The sequence below is a fragment of the Engraulis encrasicolus genome, chromosome 16 (genome assembly GCF_034702125.1).
Source record: "Engraulis encrasicolus isolate BLACKSEA-1 chromosome 16, IST_EnEncr_1.0, whole genome shotgun sequence".
NCBI lineage: Eukaryota > Metazoa > Chordata > Actinopteri > Clupeiformes > Engraulidae > Engraulis > Engraulis encrasicolus.
In genome coordinates, this window is record NC_085872.1 from 8,012,833 (window position 1) to 8,032,832 (window position 20,000).

A 20,000-nucleotide genomic window follows, 5' to 3' on the forward strand; every position below is an offset into this window, starting at 1 on the left:
AGACTAAGACTCGAGTGTGTTCAGCCCCAATAGAAATAGTGTTTGTAATTTCAGAGCTCCAACTCCTAGGTTTGTTTTGTTTTGTTTTGCTGTTGTTGTTTGTTTAGTTTGTTTTTAGGTTAATCCTGTCAAACCACATTGTAAATATCACCATACAGAGCATTGCTGTGAGGGCTGGCCACACAAGCTTATGCAAATATGGAGCGTTCTGGAAACGTTCTGGAAGCCTTCTGGAAGCGTTCTGGAAACGTTCTTGTAACGTCAACACGGCAGCATTATTTCACATGTGCTCACTCATTGGTCACTGTCACTAAATGGTCATTAATCTGTCTTTGAAGAATAAATGTGTGTTTTTTTCTTTCTTTTGTTTGTTCATACTTCTCTCCGAGATTCAAATGTCTTACAATGCATATCTCAGACAAAATGTACAGAAATACACAATCATTGACTAACCATTTCTTCGTTTTGTCATTGATTACTTGATCACATCAATATCAAGAATATCAAATACAGGCTATTGCCTTCTTCAGAATCACCAAGGTAGTGTACAGTGCTTGAAATTTTGAACAGGCCTTAGACTCGTAGTAAGGGGAAAAAAATAACGACAACAACATCTTGATTACAATCAAAGTTTTTTCACAGTGCCACAGCTGCTGAACAAGACCTGGATAGATCAGTGAACTCTCAGACAAGAGGAAGCAGGCGGTGATGACTATGACAAGTGATAGTTGCTTAGCGACTGTTGTCAAGGAGATAAAGACACATGCCATGCCCCATGCCATGAATATGAATGAATTGCCGTATTACCTTTTTTTTCTCTCTTGTTTTGGAAAAAGGATGGAGAATCATGCTGTATCATGTTGTAACACACTGCAAGAGAGATTATCTTTTAAAGGTAGGCCTACTCAAAGGTGTCTCCCTCAAACTTGTTCAAAGGCCAAGGCAGGGCCGGTTCTGGCTTATTTGGCGCCCTAGGCGAGTTTGAGTTCTGGCGCCCCCCCCTCTTTTTTATACCTTACAGAACACAAGAGTAATACCGGTAGTAAGCTTAACTAAATAGCATCAAGAACAATAACTGTTTTGCATCAAATGGATTTCTGGTTCTTTTGGACAGCCGACCAACACATCAGATTGAGTCGCATGAAAGTACCTTCACTGTGTGGTGTGTTGGATGTGATGGTGGTGGTGCCCCCAACCCCAGATGAGAGGGAGGTTATCAATGTGTTTGAATTGTAAAATGGAATTGAAATGCCAGGAGAGTGGTACAGTACATTTGCATGTCAAATGCATGTGTAGACAATAGGCCTACCAAGGAGGTCTGCATTGATAGCCTATCCACACTACCTACAGCATCAGAAAGCATGGCAGCATAACAAATTTAATAAGCTACACATTTGTGCTGTCTATGATTCCAAACCAATTTCATTTCTGTACTGGAAATAGTGGTGCATTTGTGAGTAGGAGAATGAGAAGGGGGCTATCTATGTGTTTGAACTGGAGGGACAGGGTGAGAGAAAGGGAGAAAAGCTGTCACGCTTTTGAATTTCATAATATACAAAATATAGTAAATAGCCTCACTTGTCTGCAATACTACATCACTCAGCATGAAAACATGCTGTGCATGGTTCTGTTACATGATTAATGTAGGCCTATATGTCATTCTGGTCTGGAAACAATGTTTTTTTTAAGCTTACAACAAGCAGGTAATTCATTCAAGTGGATGGAAGGAGATATGGCAGCTAAACTTGTTTTAAACATGGCACCAGTCTTACTTTACATTGCTTGTCAACCTAAGCAAGTATTATGATGTCAGGTGGGTGTTAGTGAGTAGGCTACTAACAGCTACTTTACTGGATTTCATTGCTTGACATACTTGGCTAATGTTAGCATGCTAACTAGCGATTTCTCAGATCAAAAGCAAAGCTCTTTTTCCCTCTAATTCCAAACAGTAGCCTCATAACTATTAGGCTTTACATTATCACAAACGGTTGCTGATTAAATCATATATTCCAAAACACCCTCTGCAACTCCTGCATCATGCAATGACTGGTTTAATGAGAACATAACAATTCTCCACCCAGCAGAGCAGCATTGCTGTTCGCGCTTGCCCTCTGTCTCTCGAATGAGTCTCCAAATTCAAAATAGATCGCACGCTGTCACTCGTCCCGCCCCCTTTCTCAGGACTGTCTGTTTATTGGTTCACAGACTTCCCAGAGACAGTAGAAAGCGATATTACTATTGGCTGAGGAGCGCTTTCGCCACGCTTTGTTGATTGCGACTTCATAAAAAAACCTCCACATCGCAAAATTACGCATCGGAGAGCGCCATTTCGGCGCTCCTTCTTCACATTGCGCCCTAGGCGACCGCCTAGCCAGCCTATGCTTAAAACCGGCCCTGGGCCAAGGGCAAAGAACCGCACATTAAATCAAGTGTGGTTTAGAATGACTGATACATTTAGGTTTTATGGCTTTAGAAGTGTGAGTGAGAGATAGAAGCACAGCACACTGAAGAATAGAAAATAAATGGGAGTTGGGGGTGAGGGTGGGGGTGCTGAGAGAGGAAGGAGGAGAGAGCAGCACAGCAGTCAGTTCCAGATTGATTTATGGCCTCCTTGGCTGGTCTGAAAGAGTAGAGCACAAAAAGACATGCCATATTTATCAACCCGGATATCCATGGCCACTGGGACGCCGGCCCATGGCCCTATAAATATGACACCTGATGCCCTCACAGGAAAGCAGCAGGCAGGCCTATCTCACAGGGGCAGACAAAAGGGGTACAGTCACACCCATGGCCGTAACTGCCATTGAGGACAGAGGTCATGTCCTCTGTATTTTTTCCAGTGATGTAAAATTTATCTATGATGAAAATCGAGATATGATATATGATAAATTCGTGACAATGATAAATATGGCCCTGTTCACACTCCTTATCTCGTACAACGCAGTTACTTTAAACATTGACATAACTGACTACAACTAACATGAAATTAAATCTCCACTCGCAACCCAGATGGCTAATGGGTAGGGGCTAAGAATAGCTCTTTCACTATGCCACTCTTTATCTTTTAATGATGATGTTTTAATAGACAGACTGCACAAAAAAAACAATCAGTCGGCCTGCTGTAGCCTACATTAAAATATAAATAAAGTGTCGTTTTAATCACTGCCAAGAAACTGGGCTGCCGTGCATGTTTATTGTCACGATGCCATACTGCCTTTTGTCTTTTAACTTGATAAAGTCACTTTGCCTGCCTGGGTCGTTATCCATTTTCCTCAGTTAATCGCAGATTAGCAGAATGCACAAATATATGAAAGCCTCCATGCACTGATAAAATAACGAGAGGAGCTTAAGCCCTCCGGCTGAAGCAGCATGCTGATGGGGTGCCCTGATACTGTAATGTACAGTAAGTGGTGCAAAAAAAAAAAGCCCCATTGCTTATCACACACAATTCCCAGCAGCATTGAGGGCAGGGCGCGACAGGCGTCGGGGGACATTGAGATGGGAAACTGAGGAGGACATGCAACTACATGCAAATACTGTAATTAGGGATTAGAGGATGACTGGCTGAATGTCAGAAGTACATGGCAACCGGTGTTGTTGTACCAGGACAGAAACAGCTACCTTTGGCTAATAATGAAACCAGTAATGTGTTAAACATTGGTTGACTGACTGGTTGACAGCCCATAGGAAGAAAAGATACATCATGTATGTATAAAGAGACATGGTTATACAAATCGGCATGTGGAAAAAGGAAATGGTCCACTTAATATGTTCCACATGTGCAAGCCAAGTACTCATATGTTTAATGTTCAGTACATGGGATGTGTTTCCACCTTACAGTTTATGAGGAACATGAGGAAGGGGGACGTTTACACTGCTCTACAAAGGCAAAGTGCAGTAGCTATGCCAACATTGAGACTCAAAAAAAGGCCTTCAAAGTATTGGTATTAGGTTAGATATTGTAGTTACTGAAAATTCAACATACAAATATCTCTAAAATGGCACTCATTGAGCCATAAGTTCAGCTCAGTTATGGTTTATTTGAGTAGGGACAAATACAAATCATGTAGGCTGTACAACAACCTAACAGATACGTATATTTGTAGCCATAGGCTAATTTCCAATGCCCGTCCTTAGAAGTACTATCAGAAGATACTGGAGGTGTTATGAAGACCATTTTCAGTCTAAACTCAATTTTGACTATATACACATAACAGTAGGCCTAGTTACTGCACTTTGCCTTTGTAGGGCAGTACAGTATGTTCCAGATAAGACGTGTATAGGCCACACATGAATAATTTTGTGTGTTGTTTGTGTTGGTTCAAGACACATCCTGACAAGTGGAATAGTACATGTAAGTAGACATACAATAGACATATTACATCAATAGTGCATAAACTCAGTCCATAATCCGCCACTTGAATCATAATGGCATCCCGTGAAAAATGAATAAACTCTCTTGGTTCCCTCGCATCTACAAGGTAAGAATGGCATGAAATTGGAAGCATGTCAATTTTCATGAAATTTGGTCGATGGTTGGTGCTGTAATTTCACAAAACATTACCCTTTGCTTACATCTGCACAACGCACTGAAGGGGCCCACATTCATCATTCATTATCACATGCATCACACTTTCCCTTCCCAGAGCCCATGGCTGCACACACTGTTGGCATAGTTAAGACTGAAGGGGGGGACAAGGGGGGACAAGATGGACCACATTAGCATATTTATAAACAACCCATAAGAAGATGATAAACATTTTGAGAGAACATGTGTTGATATTACAAAGATGAAAAGAACAACTCAGGAACATACTTTTTGACTTCAAAGAGACTAGGGCAGGGGTGGGGAACCTTTTTCATTCAAGGGGCCACTTCAAATTCATCCGAGGGCCGTAAAAGTCCTCCGAGGGCTGTACTATGAACACAAACCAGGATTTCCCCTTGCACTTTAGGCCAATATTGAAGGCTGACACCTTTAAAACAGTCCCCACATTCTTTAGGTCTCCTGAGTATAACTTCATTGTATTGCAAATGTATTTTCTAAGATTCCTTTACAAAATATGTCATATTTTTCATGCGAATCTGCATAACATTAAAATAATATCGGGGCCGGATAAAACAGTCTCAAGGGCCGCAAACGGCCCTCGAGACATAGGTTCCCCACCCCTGGACTAGGGGAAGTAGGGCATAGAAGTCAGTCAGAAATTTTACTACATGACAACAGCATTTTTAGGCTGTACAAATGATTACGCCTGCAGCTGTACACATGTTGTTTATGTTAATAATCCATACACATGCGTATGGGGATCAATGCTAATTAGTTCCTGCCTGGATTGACGTACTCATTAGCTGGATATCAGTTATTTATTTGACTGCTCCAGCTTGTACTAACTCCACTGTGGTGTGTGTGCGTCCAGTGGATGACACCAAAACAACACTGCCATCTGTTGGCCTCACATTGACATGAGACATCACATGGCGATTGGTACGGTTTGAATTGCTCATATTACAATAATGCATCATAATGAAAACTCTCCAAAAACCAAACCGAAATTCATCTATACTAAATGGTAAATGTACACTTACATATGCGGTTTAAAACCAGAGGTATGTCTATCATAAATTCAGCATTTCAAATCATTTACGCAAACACAGTCGGGGCACCATATATAGCTCATTTATAATTTCCACACATCCATCTAAGTTAATGTTAAATACCAACACCCCCCCCCCCCCATTAGTCTATGTGTTCTATCTGACTAACTGAAAGCTTTTTCTTTTATTGTTCTCGCACCTAAGCAATAATAACTTCGAGCACAGCCACCCGTCAAGTCAGCGGTAGCAGCCAGCTACACTGGTCCCTTATTTATTTATTGCTGGTCCACTGTTCAAACACACAGCACATGTTCTTCTTGTATTTTATTCATTTGAACTCCGTCCCCCGACTTCACCTTCCTGCGTGGTCTCTCCTGCTCTGTTAAACTCTCTCACTGCCATGACTCCCTTTACTGTATAACATGACCTTATAAACAGCAGGGGTGGGGGGGGGGACAATGATATTGATATATATATATATATATTTTTTTTTTTATTTTTTTTTTTTGCTCAAGTCTATCTTGTGGATGTTTGGAACAATATTGTTTTGATGAGGTCAAGCAAGACCATTTCTACTTTGTCCAGCTGTGGTGGTCAGATCTCATCAGGTGAAAATGTAGTAGTAGGCCTAGGCCTAGCATGCTTTCCCCCACATTTTCCCAATTACACCGTGTACTGTATTTTGTAGACTGTGTATTTCTGTCTATCCGAGAGAGAACGGGTACACTCCCTTAGTAACTGCACTTACAGGGATCCTCAGTTACAGAATGACGATGCATCCTCCACTTCTCTCCACCTACCACATTGCAAAGAACAATTCTCTCTTTGCACTTGGGATTGCTGGTATGCCATACTCTACGTAAAGTGAAGCTCCTTTCACATTGCCACCAGTGACAGTCACAGGGCTTGTCAGGCAAAAAGAACACTTCAGCAATTGAAGAGGGGCCAGGCAGAATGAAGCTAAAATTCGACCTGAAGCCATTCGATTGAAGTTCTGCCACTTTACTCTACTCAGCCCATGTGGCCCCAGAACAAATTACATATGTCCAATTAATATTTGTATAGGCGTAATAAGCAGTTTTATACCTGCACTGCATAATACAATGACTGAAACTGTGAAGTGATCCAATGATTCTGAAAAGTGAGCCTTGAAATCATTTTAAAAAAATCAAAGCAATATTTGTGTGTGTGTTGCTGTTGACTGTTTGGAGTTGTATTGTTAACTGGGTCAGAGGTGGGCCCAGAACATTTTTAAAAATTCCGAGTGGGCCATGTTGGGAAAGGTTGGGAACCACTGGCCTAATCGATACCCATGGATGATTTACCAGACAGCAACAGAATACCTCAAGTGATGAGGGCTAAGGCTCAGTACCTGAGACAATTACTATTTATATTTTGAAAATGACTTTTCTGGCCATAAGTTAGAGAAGGCCTATGTTCCACCAATCACTACCAGACAAAGTAATGATCTCTTAAATAAGCTGTTCTTTCACACCAGTCAGAATCCTCCCATTTCCTTAAGTGCCTTCCCAGAAGCATGTACGGTAAGCTTAGTGAGGATCCATCGCTAAAAAGGATTTAGAGACTGCGAACCAGAGGGGAAAGAATTTAGATCAATTGTTTCTGAAGTAAGACACCAGCGGAAAGATCCATAAAAGATTATGTGCTGCAGAGAGAACTATTACAAAAGAGGAGAAACTGCTGTAGGCTAGTTGAAAATGGTGTGGTTTTGTTCTGATTTAGTTTTTACCCATTTATCTAGTTTATATTCATTCTAAAATGTACAGCAAATACCATTGGAGTCAGACTTTGTTTAAGTATCAGTGTTTCTTCCAAGTGAAAATTGACTATTTGAATTATCAAAATGTACACTGGATGCAAAGTGAACCCAGCTCATGGCGTACCTTTGTCTAACACATGAGAATGAAACCGCCTTAAATGTTCAACTCAAGTGTTAGGACCCTCCTTTCCTACTATGTATATACGGCAGTAACGTGCGCTGGGATTTATGGCTGGTGAGGCAACTTTTTCAATATCAGATTTTCAAATAAATAATTGCCAAATAGGCCTACCGACAAGTTCCATATGTCATAGCAGCTTTCTTAACATAAGGTAGGCCTACATATTTTGACATAAGCTTACTGCATTTCCGCAGAGAAAATGCTATTAGTTCTCTCTCTCTCTCTCTCTCTCACACACACACACACACACACACACACACACACACACACACACACACACACACACACACACACACACACACACACACACACACACACACACAGGATTCAAACAGTGGTCTCACATATACCACACAGCACCAATGTGGACAGCAGAGCAGAGGAGAGGAGAGTAGTGGAGAGGGGGATAGAGGAGAAGAGAGGAAGTGAGAAGGGGAGGGGAGAGGAGAGGAGGAGAGAAGAGGAGAGAGGAGATGAGAGAGGAGGAGAGGGGAGGAGAAGAGAGGAGAAGAGATGAGAGGAGAAAGGAGGAGGAGTGGAGAGGAGGAGGAGAGGAGCTCAAGGAGAGGAGAGGAGAGGGAGAGGAGAAGAGAGAAGAGGAGAGGAGATGGGAAAAGAGAGGAGAGGGGGAGAGGAGAGGAGAGGAGAGGGGGAGAGGAAAGGAGAGGAGAGGAGAGGAAAGGAGAGGAGAGGAGAGGAGAGGAGAAAAGGAGGGGAGAAGAGGAGGGTAGGTGAGGAGAGAGTAGTGGAGAGTGTAAGCTCCTTCACAGCCCCACTGCTCTCTCACACACACACACACACACACAGGATTCAAACAGTGATCTCACATAAACCACACAGCAGCAGCAATGTAGACTGAGCATCACGGCGGATGCTCAAGACACACAGGATTCAAAACATGGTGTCATATAGACCACTGAGCACCACGGCGAACAAACCGGTGTGATAGCTTTCGTGATACGAACTGGATTCTCGTGCAAATGTAGGCCTAAGCTTACATCTACTTGTACGAGGCTACGGCAAGCGATGTGGGACAAAGGTGTGGCAGGAAGCGAATGTCAACGTAAACAGATATTACACACGCTTCGATATGGTCACCAAATATTTTGGGACTGTCATTTCTGTTATGCCTACACCTTGGAATTAAATCAGAGTCTTGTAGTTACACGGGTATATTTGATTTACCTCAACGGTACCCTACTCAACTTTACAAACAGTTACCGGGCACATGAGAATCCGTGCCCATCACAAAAGCTACTTTCCTGGTGAACCAGTAGCATTGTGTAGCCCAGCCCCCGCCCTGGGCGTCAACACATAGCTTCTGGTTCACCAGGGAAAAAAAGCTACCACACTGGACAAGAATCACGGCGGATTCTCTCCCTCCCCACGGGTCTCACAAACACAGGCTTCACACACATAGGAAATTGGTCCTACCTGAACTCGTGCATCAGGTCCATGCGCCGCTCTTTTCCTTCACTTGGCGTTGTGCATGCTAACGTTACTTTAGCCGGTGCTGTTCATCCAAAGCCCCAAACGTCGCCCCAAACGTCCAAAGCAATTTGGCATTGAATATGAGTAGCCACGAGGATTTGTGTTTCGTGAGGCTCCTTAGTCCTTAGTAAATTGTTAAGTCGTAAAATCCCATGCGAATGGTCTTCCACACATTCTCGCCGGTTGCAAACAAGACACATGGGAAACAACAATATTTTCTGCAGTGTTGTACCACTCACTTTGAAATGATCGGGTAGTTATTCTGACCGGTCACCTGAGTAGAAAACCCTTCAGCTCTGTCGGTCCTCCATTCTTTATCACATATTTTCCCCTTGGAAATCTAACTTTGAGAATGCTCTTAGTTTCGTTATGAAATCCACTTGTAGCAGTCAACGTGAACAAGCTAGCCAACAACACCGACTGACTGTATTGTGAACTTCAGATTCGCTATGACGTAACTGTCCAGCAAGACTCAACACCAGAAGGAGTCTGCGGCCAGGCTACTGCTCGCCTCACCATTGTATATTTCAGTGGGCGTTATGCCAAAGCGTCCAGAGTAAAGAAATGATAATCACACGTAGAAAATATTTTAAAAATATCAGGAAATGAGGGCACACCATACATACTTCTATTAAGTGTATAAAAACGTTTAATACAATATTACCAGGTTGCATTCACAGAACGAGCAACATGGCGCATGCGCGCAACTTTGTTAACGAGGGATTGCGCAATCCGGGGTGAGGCCAGTTCAGAGTTGCCCCAAATTCAGCGTATTCGGAGCAATTTGACATGGAATGGGCAAATATTACGATTTTGGCCACGGAAATGATTGAAAATGAGTGAAACTGTTTAAATACTGCTCAAATGGTAGTTATGGTGCAGATGCTCGAAAACAATAGCTGTTATTGTTACTATTATTCACATTAACTGCATCTCATCATTCTCATCTAGAGCTGGTGAGGCCGTGCCTCCCCTGCCGTATTGGAGTGCACGTGCCTGATATAGGGTAATGTGATGATGTAATGGACTAAAATATTTGGGACGGGTTTTCTTCCAAGAGTCAAATATATTCCCAATGGCAGTTCTAGTGACTTGGCGATCATAGCCTACCATTCTTTTACACTTTCAAATGCTTGACATGCTGGCAAGGTAGCCTCTTACTGCAGACGGACCAATCAAGGTACCGATTCACTCTTTGCTGAAAACACATCAGATTCAAAACAAAATGGCTATGACCATGCGGAGTCGTTAAGTAACCAATTAAGACTTGAACATTACCATTTTGGTCACAATATAGGTTTACACAGGCTCTGCGCTAAGTCAATAACTCAACCAAACTCCTCTTTTTTCTACATACTGCTGTTCTGACACCTAGCAATACTGGGATATGGCTTATGATATTGCCTGGTGATGTCTAAGCCAGTGTTTGTAACTTTTAACCATGATTTCAGCAGACAGAGCTTTCTTTCTCCATTGAAAATAAAGCCCAAGGAAAGAGTCAACAAAAGAAATGGGGCTAAACAAGCAGAACATTTTTTTTATTATAAAAATGCATATGTCCATGTGCAAGAGGCTGTCCATCTGTGCTGTGGGACACAATCCGCATTTCAATGAACTTTTCATGAAGTATCACAGACGATGAAACTTCACAAAATAAATCTTAACAAGAAATCTTAACAAGACAAGAAAACAAAATGTCTTCAGTCAGATTTGTGAACAAAATGGACTCGCTACAGTTCTCATGTGATCACTTTTTAGATATTGCCTTCACAGGATCTCATTCAAGGATGTCACTGAACATCTTCCTCTTCTTGCACTCGCCTGTCTGAATTTCAGTCCAGTGTGCTTTCCTTTTCCCAAAGTGTGCCAAACCAAACTTGGACCAAACGTGCCTCCCATACTGATCAGTTCTTATCTGATTTTCACAGGGAACTGAAAGAGAGAGAAATACTTCTGTTAATTGCACATATTGTAATACAATCCACCAGAGCTAGCCAGGTTTCTACCAGACATCTGTGTGTGTGCTCTGGAGCCCCTGGTGTCACTCTAGTGGAGCTCACAAAGCTGTGTAGAACTACAGGTCAGGCAAGAGCCAGGCAACCAAAGAGCAGTATTTAAAAAAAATAAAAAAAGTTCAAGAATTGAACCTCAAGACGCAACTCATTACTCGCTTACTAGCCAAGCTAGTGTGTGGTAAACATTTTCTTTTTCTTTTGACCAATAATGTTTCCTGTCCACTTACCAAGCTCTTCTGCAATGCTCTGTTTCTGACTCACGGTGGCGCTGTTCCATAGTGCCTCTATGAAGCGGCTCCCAATCCTGGAGCAGGCCAGCTGCACATAAGTTCCCTGCAAGTCAAACACGTACATTTACTTTACAGTCAGAAAAACTTACACTGAAGTGGTTACCAAACTCGGTTCAAGAACAACGTTTAAGCCAATGGCAGCAGTACATGCATATCAGTACAAATTGCGAACTTGCGACTGAGATACCATCACTAATCCTTCAGTAGATTAAATACTTATTTGTTTGTTAATTATAATGCAGAGCAGCACTAGACCATAATTATGTGGTATACATTATTCATGCAATTTGAATATGTAATCATATGAGTAGGACAAGTGACACCTGGGTGGCTTTGAATACCACAATTAACTATGATGGAGGATTTAGGTTGCAACAGTTTAAAGACCAGATCCTCAAAAAAGATCATGTATCTTCAGTTATAGAAAAAGGTTGTATCATCACTTCTTTTGAAATGACCAAACAAGCCAATACATTGGCTGCTAAAACTTACAAAATAAGAAACCTTTCACTTTCATTTCAACACAAAATGGGATGTGTTGCTTTATCTCCCAGTCTGAACCGCTGCCTTGATCTTCCTCATCCATTCTCACACACACGCACAGATACGGATGCATGCACACACTGACAGACTGACAGCTGACTGAGCTGCCTTTCCCGTCAACTGACTGACAGTGCAGTTATCCAAATAAATTAAGTTTGAAGAAGAGTGATGCCTACCTAATACAATGAAGATGCTTCACAAACATATTCTGACAACTGGTAGGTATAATTGGTGCACCCACTCATCTTGTCAAATTAACAAATATCTATAGATGGGTCAATGACGTTTTTTGAGTTTAGACGTCAGGTGGTACAACCACAGCTAATGCCTATTTGAATTAGTAAATGATGGAGTCAATATGGTCATTAATGTACTGTGATGAATATGCTTCTTAGACAATCCACTGTAAACAAAAAAATAATGATCTAATAATCCACACAATAGTGTCATTAGCTGTGGTTGCACCACCTTGACATGTGCTACTACTAAACGTCATTGACCCGCATACATTACATACATTGCAATACATTACAGATCATCATTTAAAAAAATTCCAATATACAAAAGCAAACCTGACGAGCTGGACACGGGTCACTGGATTTTGACATACCTCCATCTTCCTCAGGAATTTGCCCTTGCTCTTGTCACTGCATGTGGTCACCAGCGCCTGCAGGGCATGGCTCCCCATCTGGTGCGAGCCCAGCGCAACCAGCTCGGCGGGAGTCAGGCTGTGAACGCTGTTCATGAGCAGGGACCGGTCCTTGAACTTCGCCAGGGACTGCACTAGACAGGAGCCGTGGTAGCATATAACCTCCAGGGGGCGCTGTAGAAGACAGTCAGAGGGGAACACAGTCAGAGGTCTGAAAAGGCTCATCACCCCATAACACAACACAACAAAAAAGAGGAATGGCCTATAAACCAGCCATAATTGCCAAGTTTATGGCTACTGCAATTTAAAGGCTCATTTCAGGCAGCATGCTGGTAGACGTCAATATTTCAGTCTACAACCAAGTCTCCCTAAATGTGTTTCTATTTTGGGATTTATACACAAACCTGCCCCACAATCTGCAGGGAGGGTACTGCAGGGGACTTGCCATATGAGTGATTTGTTTATTGTTTTTATGTGCATGTTCATATGTTTTTGATGGGTTTACTTAATTATTTTATTTTATTTTATCTTATTTTAACGTTTAATGTCCTGTCAGGGCTAAGGCTAACTCTAGAACAATGCATTAAATGGCAACATTTATATTTCAATTGTAGATGATCCTTATAATAAACTGAACTGAATTGAATTGAATCTAGTACTTGGTCTAATTTTACATGAAGGTCCAGGTAGCTGTTCTTTGTCACACTTATTGACAAATGCACCTGTCTCATAGCACTTGTTTCTATTCACACAACACATTATCCAAGTTATTTTATTTCTCCTTTATTTTACTAGGGTAAAAACACATTGAGGCAGTTGCCTCTTTTTCAAGTGTGCCCTAGCCAAAAGAGCAGCAAAAACACAAAACGCACTCCGTACGACACACAGTACAGACAGAAACAAACAAGTCACAAAGACAACATATCCAGACAGCAAAACATAAAAGATTGAGACATAAAAACATGCAAGACATTACCATAGAGAAACATGCAGGACATAACAAAAACAAGACAAACAGCGCTCATCAATAAAATACACAACAAGGACATAATTTAACAAGAAGCATAGACCAATGCAGACACTTACAGGATGAACATAAGACATGCTACACTGATTTTTTATTTATTTTTTTCACTACAAAACCTCAAAAACACTCACACTGATACTGCAAGATGTCCGCAATACGTGCCTTAAAATCAGACAGTGGAATGAAGACGTCTAGTCCTAGCTGTTTCTGAAGTTCATTCCAGGTTGAGGGGGCATTGTATTGAAATGCTAATTTCCCAAGGTTGGTTCTAGGGGTAGGTGGGTTAAAGACAATAATATCCTTTGATCTAAGATTATATCTATTTTTTGAGGAATAAAACAATGACAAGTAAGAGGGAAGCAGACCAATGACTGCTTTGTAAATAAAAGTAAGCCAATGAAGCTGCCTACGTACTGACAGTGGGTGGCAACCTGACAGACTATAAAGGTCACAATGATGGGTTGAGTATTTGGCTCCAGTAATAAAGCGTAATGCTGAGTGATAAACAGAATCTAGAGCCCGTTATTTTATGTAAAGGGTTGTGTGTGGATATGTGCTCTGTTTGACAAAGAAAAAAGTACATCCATCTCAAATGGGTGCTGGACAAGCAAAGTCAACTGGACTAACAAAAATAACGTCTGCAACACCATTCTCCTCTTTCTCTTTTTAATATGATGTTTCAGGCAGCATGTCCTTCATCAGATGTGAATATGTAGCCCTCATTGTGCATCCTGTATCTTTCCTTATATGAGCATAAAATCCCATTACATTACATTGCACTTAATTGAGGATTTTATCCAAACTACATCACAAAACATACACACACTCACACACACACACACCGCCACCACCCAATGACACTCTGTCTTCATGTTTTTCCTTTTCTCAGTACCTGTAGCGTTGCACCCTCCTCTGTTCCCTCGGTGGGGTAGCACAGCTCGTAGGTGTAGAGGGACAGGAAGAGGGGGAGAGCGGCGGCGTGGCGGGACGCAGGCTCGGCACAGTGGAAAGCCTGAGCAGAAGCACACGGAGAATGGAGGAAAGGTTAACTGGAATACCAATTCGACTTATATTGCCAACAGTGGTGCACTATTACTGCCATACAAAGGCAAAGTGCAGTAACTACAACACCAACATACGCCTCTCCGTACGCCATCGCTTCAACTGAGAGAAATGCCTTCAGATTTGGGTATTATGTATTGTAGCTTCGGCAAAATTGACATGGTAATATATGTAAAACTGGACACATTTGGCTTCGCCACAATTTAAAGGAGATATTATGAAGACCATTTTCAGTATTAACGCAATATTGATAAAATGTGTAATTATTGCACTTTGCCATTATATGGCAGAATACTTGTGATGATATAAAGCATGTCCGTCAGTGAGTTACCGGGGCTGGTAACTTAAATCATAATTCATACTCAATGGCGGCTTGACATTTAAGTAATCAAAATAGAGAATTACTTTTGCTTTTTCGAATCAACTTTTACTTTTTTCCCCTCAATTGTCATATAATAGATCATTGAGTAGTGCAGATATGTACACATCACTTAGATAGATAGATAGATAGAGATAGAGAGAGAGAGAGAGAGAGAGAGAGAGAGAGAGAGAGAGAGAGAGAGAGAGAGAGAGAGAGAGATAGATAGATCGATCTGAAGTCATTACTGGAGTACCAGGTCTCACCTGTAGGAGGTGCTGTAGAAATGCTCCCTGTGTTTCCTCGTGTTCTATGCAGCTCTTAGCCAGTTGGGTCACCACACCCATACGCTCAGCAGCCATAATGGCTTCAAGACCCTCAGAAATCTCTTTGAAGACTTTAGGGAACTACATGGAGGGGAAAAGAGTACATATGAAGTACACAATGTATTCACAAAACTAGTACCATCAAACACACCACAAGGCCACGTCGCTCTAGTCATTATCTTGAGTTCTACTACTATCTCATATGATATATGATGTGCAAAATAGCTGCTAAACATTAACAGTAAGTAAGAAGGAGGTCAACGTAGTAATAGTGCTGGAGCAGACAAAAGTTTTTTTATCATACCAGTTTTAGGTTAGCAGCGGCTGCAATGAATTTCTGTACAGGGAAGTTTGCAATTGGATGAAGAGCCAGGTCCACAAGATTCTTCTTCAGATGGTCTTTGTAGAGATTACGCAGTAAGACTTTGTGTGCACATTGTATTACAGTTTCCAGCAGACGACTTCCCGTCTGGTCCTTAAAAAACACGAAGAGTGGACTAAAATAAAGCAGACAGAAAATGTGATGTTAAATTCCATTAAAATCATCTTCAATCACATACTTTGATGGGAAATATTGGTAAGGGCAGGGCATTGTATGTTTGGATGGGTTGTAATGTGGAGAGGAATGTATAGGTATGTAGAGGAGTAGATATTGGCGTGTCAGTGTATATGAATAGATGTGAGTATATGTATATGGATGTCTGAGGATGTTTATGTGTCTATGTGTGGAAATGGTGTCTATATGCATTGCAATGAGATGTGGACTACAAAGATCTAACCTGATGGAACTGAACAGTCTGATGTGAAAACAAATATCCATATGGGGAATAAAGAAATCAATAAAGAATATAATCTAATCTAATGTACAATTCCTTTACAATTCACAATTCCATCACAAAATGGAACCATCAGAAAACTTGGTAGCCGCTGAGCCTACTTCAGGCATCTCTTGCATACGAGACAAGGAGGTCGAAGGAGGACTTCTTTCTCTCATATGCAAGACGTTCCTGAAGTTGGCCCAGCGGCCACCAAGTTTTCTGAAGAAGGGACATTTGTCTTTTGACTTCAAGAGCACCAGCCTATTGGAGTTTAATGGTTCACCTTTGGAGGGCGCTCAGCATTTCTCCTCTAAAATAAAATAGAACCATACCTGACTCCAGGAGCAGAACTGATGCCAGTGAGATACCCCATGATGCCCTTGTTCATTATCTTGAGAAGCTTTGGTCTCTTCCGGTGACAGACCGTCAACATCGTCTGTAGGACTGGGCTGGCAATGGCGTCCGTTAAACACACTGGGTGGACAAAACAGACAGCTCAAATAAACATATGGCAACGCAGAAAAAATACTATGAATAATGATATAATCGTACTGTGGTTATAGTGCTTATAATGTAGTGCCGTAGTATGCTATGCTGTAGAGCCTAGTGGTTTGTTTTCTGATTTAATTTGCAGGAAAGCAATTCTGACCTTTCCATGAAATTACTTCATTACAATATACAGAATATCCATAAACACATCTTTTAACAGTACGTACCATTGACATTCTCCATCAGAGAAGCCGAGAGGTTCTTCAGCTCATACCAGAAAGAGACAGGTGCTTCAAAGTCTGTCAGTGTGGGGGTGGCATTCTTATCTTTCCCCCCTGTGAAACAGGAAAAAATGGATATTTATGCCACAGTAGAAAGTAAAGTGTGTAATCCACATTGTTTTTCTAGAATATATGAACAGACTGGGCTTGAACATACAGCAGTCTTTTTAGCAGAGGTCAATTCCTTTCACTGCATCCTTCACAGAAGTGACTCTGTATGTGACCAATAAACTAGCCTGCTTGCACAGAAGTCTCAGTGTGTGTATACGGTGTGTACATGTCCACCAACCTGGTCGAGAGTCTGGCCGTGGGGAAGCCACACATCCCGCCAACACCTGCAACAGTGTGCGCACTACATGGGAGCCGTGTGGATTTTTGATGAACTCCAGGATGCTCTCTCTGACAACATTAGACAGGGCTAGGACCTGCTCCTCCATGTTCCCAGAATCCTCTGCTGTGTCAGGTGACTCTTCCTCAGCGGAACTGTTGTCTAGGAGACACAGCAAGTGTCAAACACTTAATAAGTCTCATAACCCGCTTCACGAAAAATGGACAAACAACGCAGGCAGCGTGATTTATTTTGCAGTACACAAACTTACAAAACAAAAAAGTGTGTCTCATGTCTTACCTGTACACCTGGACATTTGTCGTAAGGCACTCTCCATTACATGTCCACCACAGCGATCACACGACACAGCTTGAAACCCTGAACCACCCTCACCACCAAGTAATGAAAGAATTTTTCCAACTTGTGTGACATTAGCAAAGGGCAGCAACTTTTGAAGGGCAATACTGCCCGTCATGTCCATGGCAACCATGGTGGCCTTTTCCTCCATTTCTCTCAGCACATTGTCGACAAATAAAACTGAAAGATAAGCAAAAAAAAGATGGCAAGAACAAAAAGGAGAGATTACATTACACTACATTACACGTAGACGCATTTATCCAAAGCCCCGCAGTTACAGTGCAATACACCACATTAATATGCATGCTATTATGCAGATATAGTTCTAGGCGTCATCGTCACTGATTTTCAATCTGACTTACCCTTCTCTTCATCTCCAGGGAAACCCTCGTTGAGCATGTCGGAAACCCTCCGATAGTAGCCCACGGTTTGGCCATCCAGACGTTCCTTTGGACCTCGTAATCCATTCTCGTTTCTTCGTTTGTCTCTATGCTCAGAAGACTTTCTGTTCTTTTTGTTGCCATCTTTCGGTTGTTTTGTTGTCGTTTCTTCCATCGTCTCAACCATACCTCATCTAACTTCTTGTTGCACCTTGAAACCTTCAACAGAAACAGCCGTGTGAGCACTTTCAGAAGACAAGTATGGCATTACAGTTTGTAAGAACTTTGGTTTGTAGATGAGCAGCTTTTTAGAGTTAAGCAGATGATGTGATTAGCCGACGGTGAAGCAAGACATTGATATCGAATGGCTTAACATAACAAGAAATAGTTCAGATCACATCATTACATGATCACCAAAACCGCCTGATTCAATCGACATGTCTGCAAACAGCGTTGGCTCTTTTCATTAACGACAACCACACACTGCTCTACTCAATCTAAGTTGTAGACACTACGGTGGTTAGGCATTGTACGGCTCTCTCTCTCTCTCTCTCTCTCTCTGATTCTTAACGCAAAACGCGGACATATTTCTGATGTAACAAATGTTAATTGTAGAATATTTTAATTGTTTTAAATAAGTAAATGTTTACAGATTGTCCAGTCGCACTCACATGTTTTCTCTGCTCGCCTTGAAGTGACGCAAACAGTCGCATGCAATAGACGTCATGCACGCACGCTCTGAACTGGCTCCACCCATCATGGGCCAAGCAGTGTTTTGTAGTAGTGAAGTGTGCTACTTTTTATATTATTGAGTGAGAAGGCAGTGATACCCGCGCATTTAATCATTTGCATTTCAAGTAACTCTAATTCCAGCCACTTAGTTTAATAGATAGGATACCACCACTGTCTTAATAATTTGTCATTTTACCCAATGCCTACGCTTCCACTGGTTCTGAGATTTTGCTCTTTCCACGTTTTAAAGAGTTTTATTGCCCCATAAGGCCAGGCAAGGCAATTTTGTTTTTCAAATCACATGTCATACACAGAGTAACTCAATGTGCGACCATGCAAAAAATCTGAAAGCAAGAGAGAAGAGAGAAAACAAAAGCATAAAAGCATAAAAAACAATAGTACGCCAGGCGTGCAGTAAAAGATGATAACAGAATGCAATATTTTTTAATGCGAGTGGGAATTATGTTGGGATGTAGGCTATGGGGAAAGTTTTTCTTCTTATTCTTAAAAAAAACCCATCTATAGCCTAAACATTCCACTAGATGGCAGTGGCACTCATAATACCAGTTCCTCCCCACCCAAGTGTGCCAACCAGGCCTGCCTCAAATACCCTTGCCATTTGTTAGCCTGGCTCTTGCCCGACCTGTAGTTCCGCACAGCTTTGTGAGCTCCACTACTAGGTCTGGGAGCATGTAGCAGGATTCCATTTCTACAGTCAAAAAAATAATCGCAGCATTTATTGCTTTAATATCAACAAATTCTTTCAAAACCATTTTCTGTTGATCTCTAACGCGTCAATATAGTCTATAATATGTTCTGTGACTCCTCAATGTGAGCTGCCAGTGATATTGAAGTGATAAATGCTCGGCATTATTTTTTGAGTCCAGAAATTGAATCCTGCCACATGCTCCCAGACCGATGTGTGTGTTTGGAGTGCCACCAGGGGGCTCCAGAGCACACACACGGAGGTCTGGTAGGAACCAGGCTAACTATTTGTAGCTATTTGGCCTTGAAATGAGGGCACCGGCGACTTGAATGAGAAACCGCCTGAAGCTGAAAGCTATAGCCTAAGATTTTATTTCAAAACAGAAAGCTGCAAACTTCATGTCAAGTTGCCAAGTTAAGCACTGTCATGAAAATACAGTCAAAACATTCATATTATCTTCAACTCCAAACCTATACTAAAAACCCACACCTAAACCATCCTCATAGAGAGATCAGGCCTATTGTAATATATCATAGCCTATTCCTCTGTCTGAAGACTGGCATCAGGGTAGTTTCCCTCACTGTGGATG

The 20,000-nt window shown here is 41.7% G+C and overlaps 1 protein-coding gene across 1 annotated transcript; it reads right to left on the reverse strand.

The window, feature by feature from the left end:
• Window positions 1–10,567: 10,567 nt before the first annotated feature.
• On the reverse strand, window positions 10,568–18,721 carry LOC134466252 (nucleolar protein 9). Its single transcript, XM_063220152.1, has 12 exons — window positions 18,645–18,721; window positions 17,956–18,192; window positions 17,537–17,773; window positions 17,198–17,398; window positions 16,855–16,962; window positions 16,471–16,612; window positions 15,625–15,817; window positions 15,261–15,401; window positions 14,467–14,586; window positions 12,509–12,721; window positions 11,293–11,398; window positions 10,568–10,982 (listed from the first exon to the last, which is right to left on the reverse strand). The coding sequence occupies exons 2-12, from the start codon at window positions 18,158–18,160 to the stop codon at window positions 10,828–10,830; spliced, it is 1,821 nt and encodes a 606-aa protein (XP_063076222.1). The 5' UTR covers window positions 18,161–18,192; window positions 18,645–18,721; the 3' UTR covers window positions 10,568–10,827.
• Window positions 18,722–20,000: the final 1,279 nt, after the last annotated feature.

Coding starts and splice junctions, on each gene's coding strand:
- LOC134466252 (XM_063220152.1), bottom strand. CDS start 18,160: ATGGTTGAGACGATGGAAGAAACGACAACAAAACAACCGAAAGATGGC. Junction 15,818..16,470: donor AGTTCTGCTCCTGGAGTCAG/GTATGGTTCTAT, acceptor GCTTTATTTTAG/TCCACTCTTCGTGTTTTTTA. Junction 10,983..11,292: donor GAGCATTGCAGAAGAGCTTG/GTAAGTGGACAG, acceptor TCTCTCTTTCAG/TTCCCTGTGAAAATCAGATA.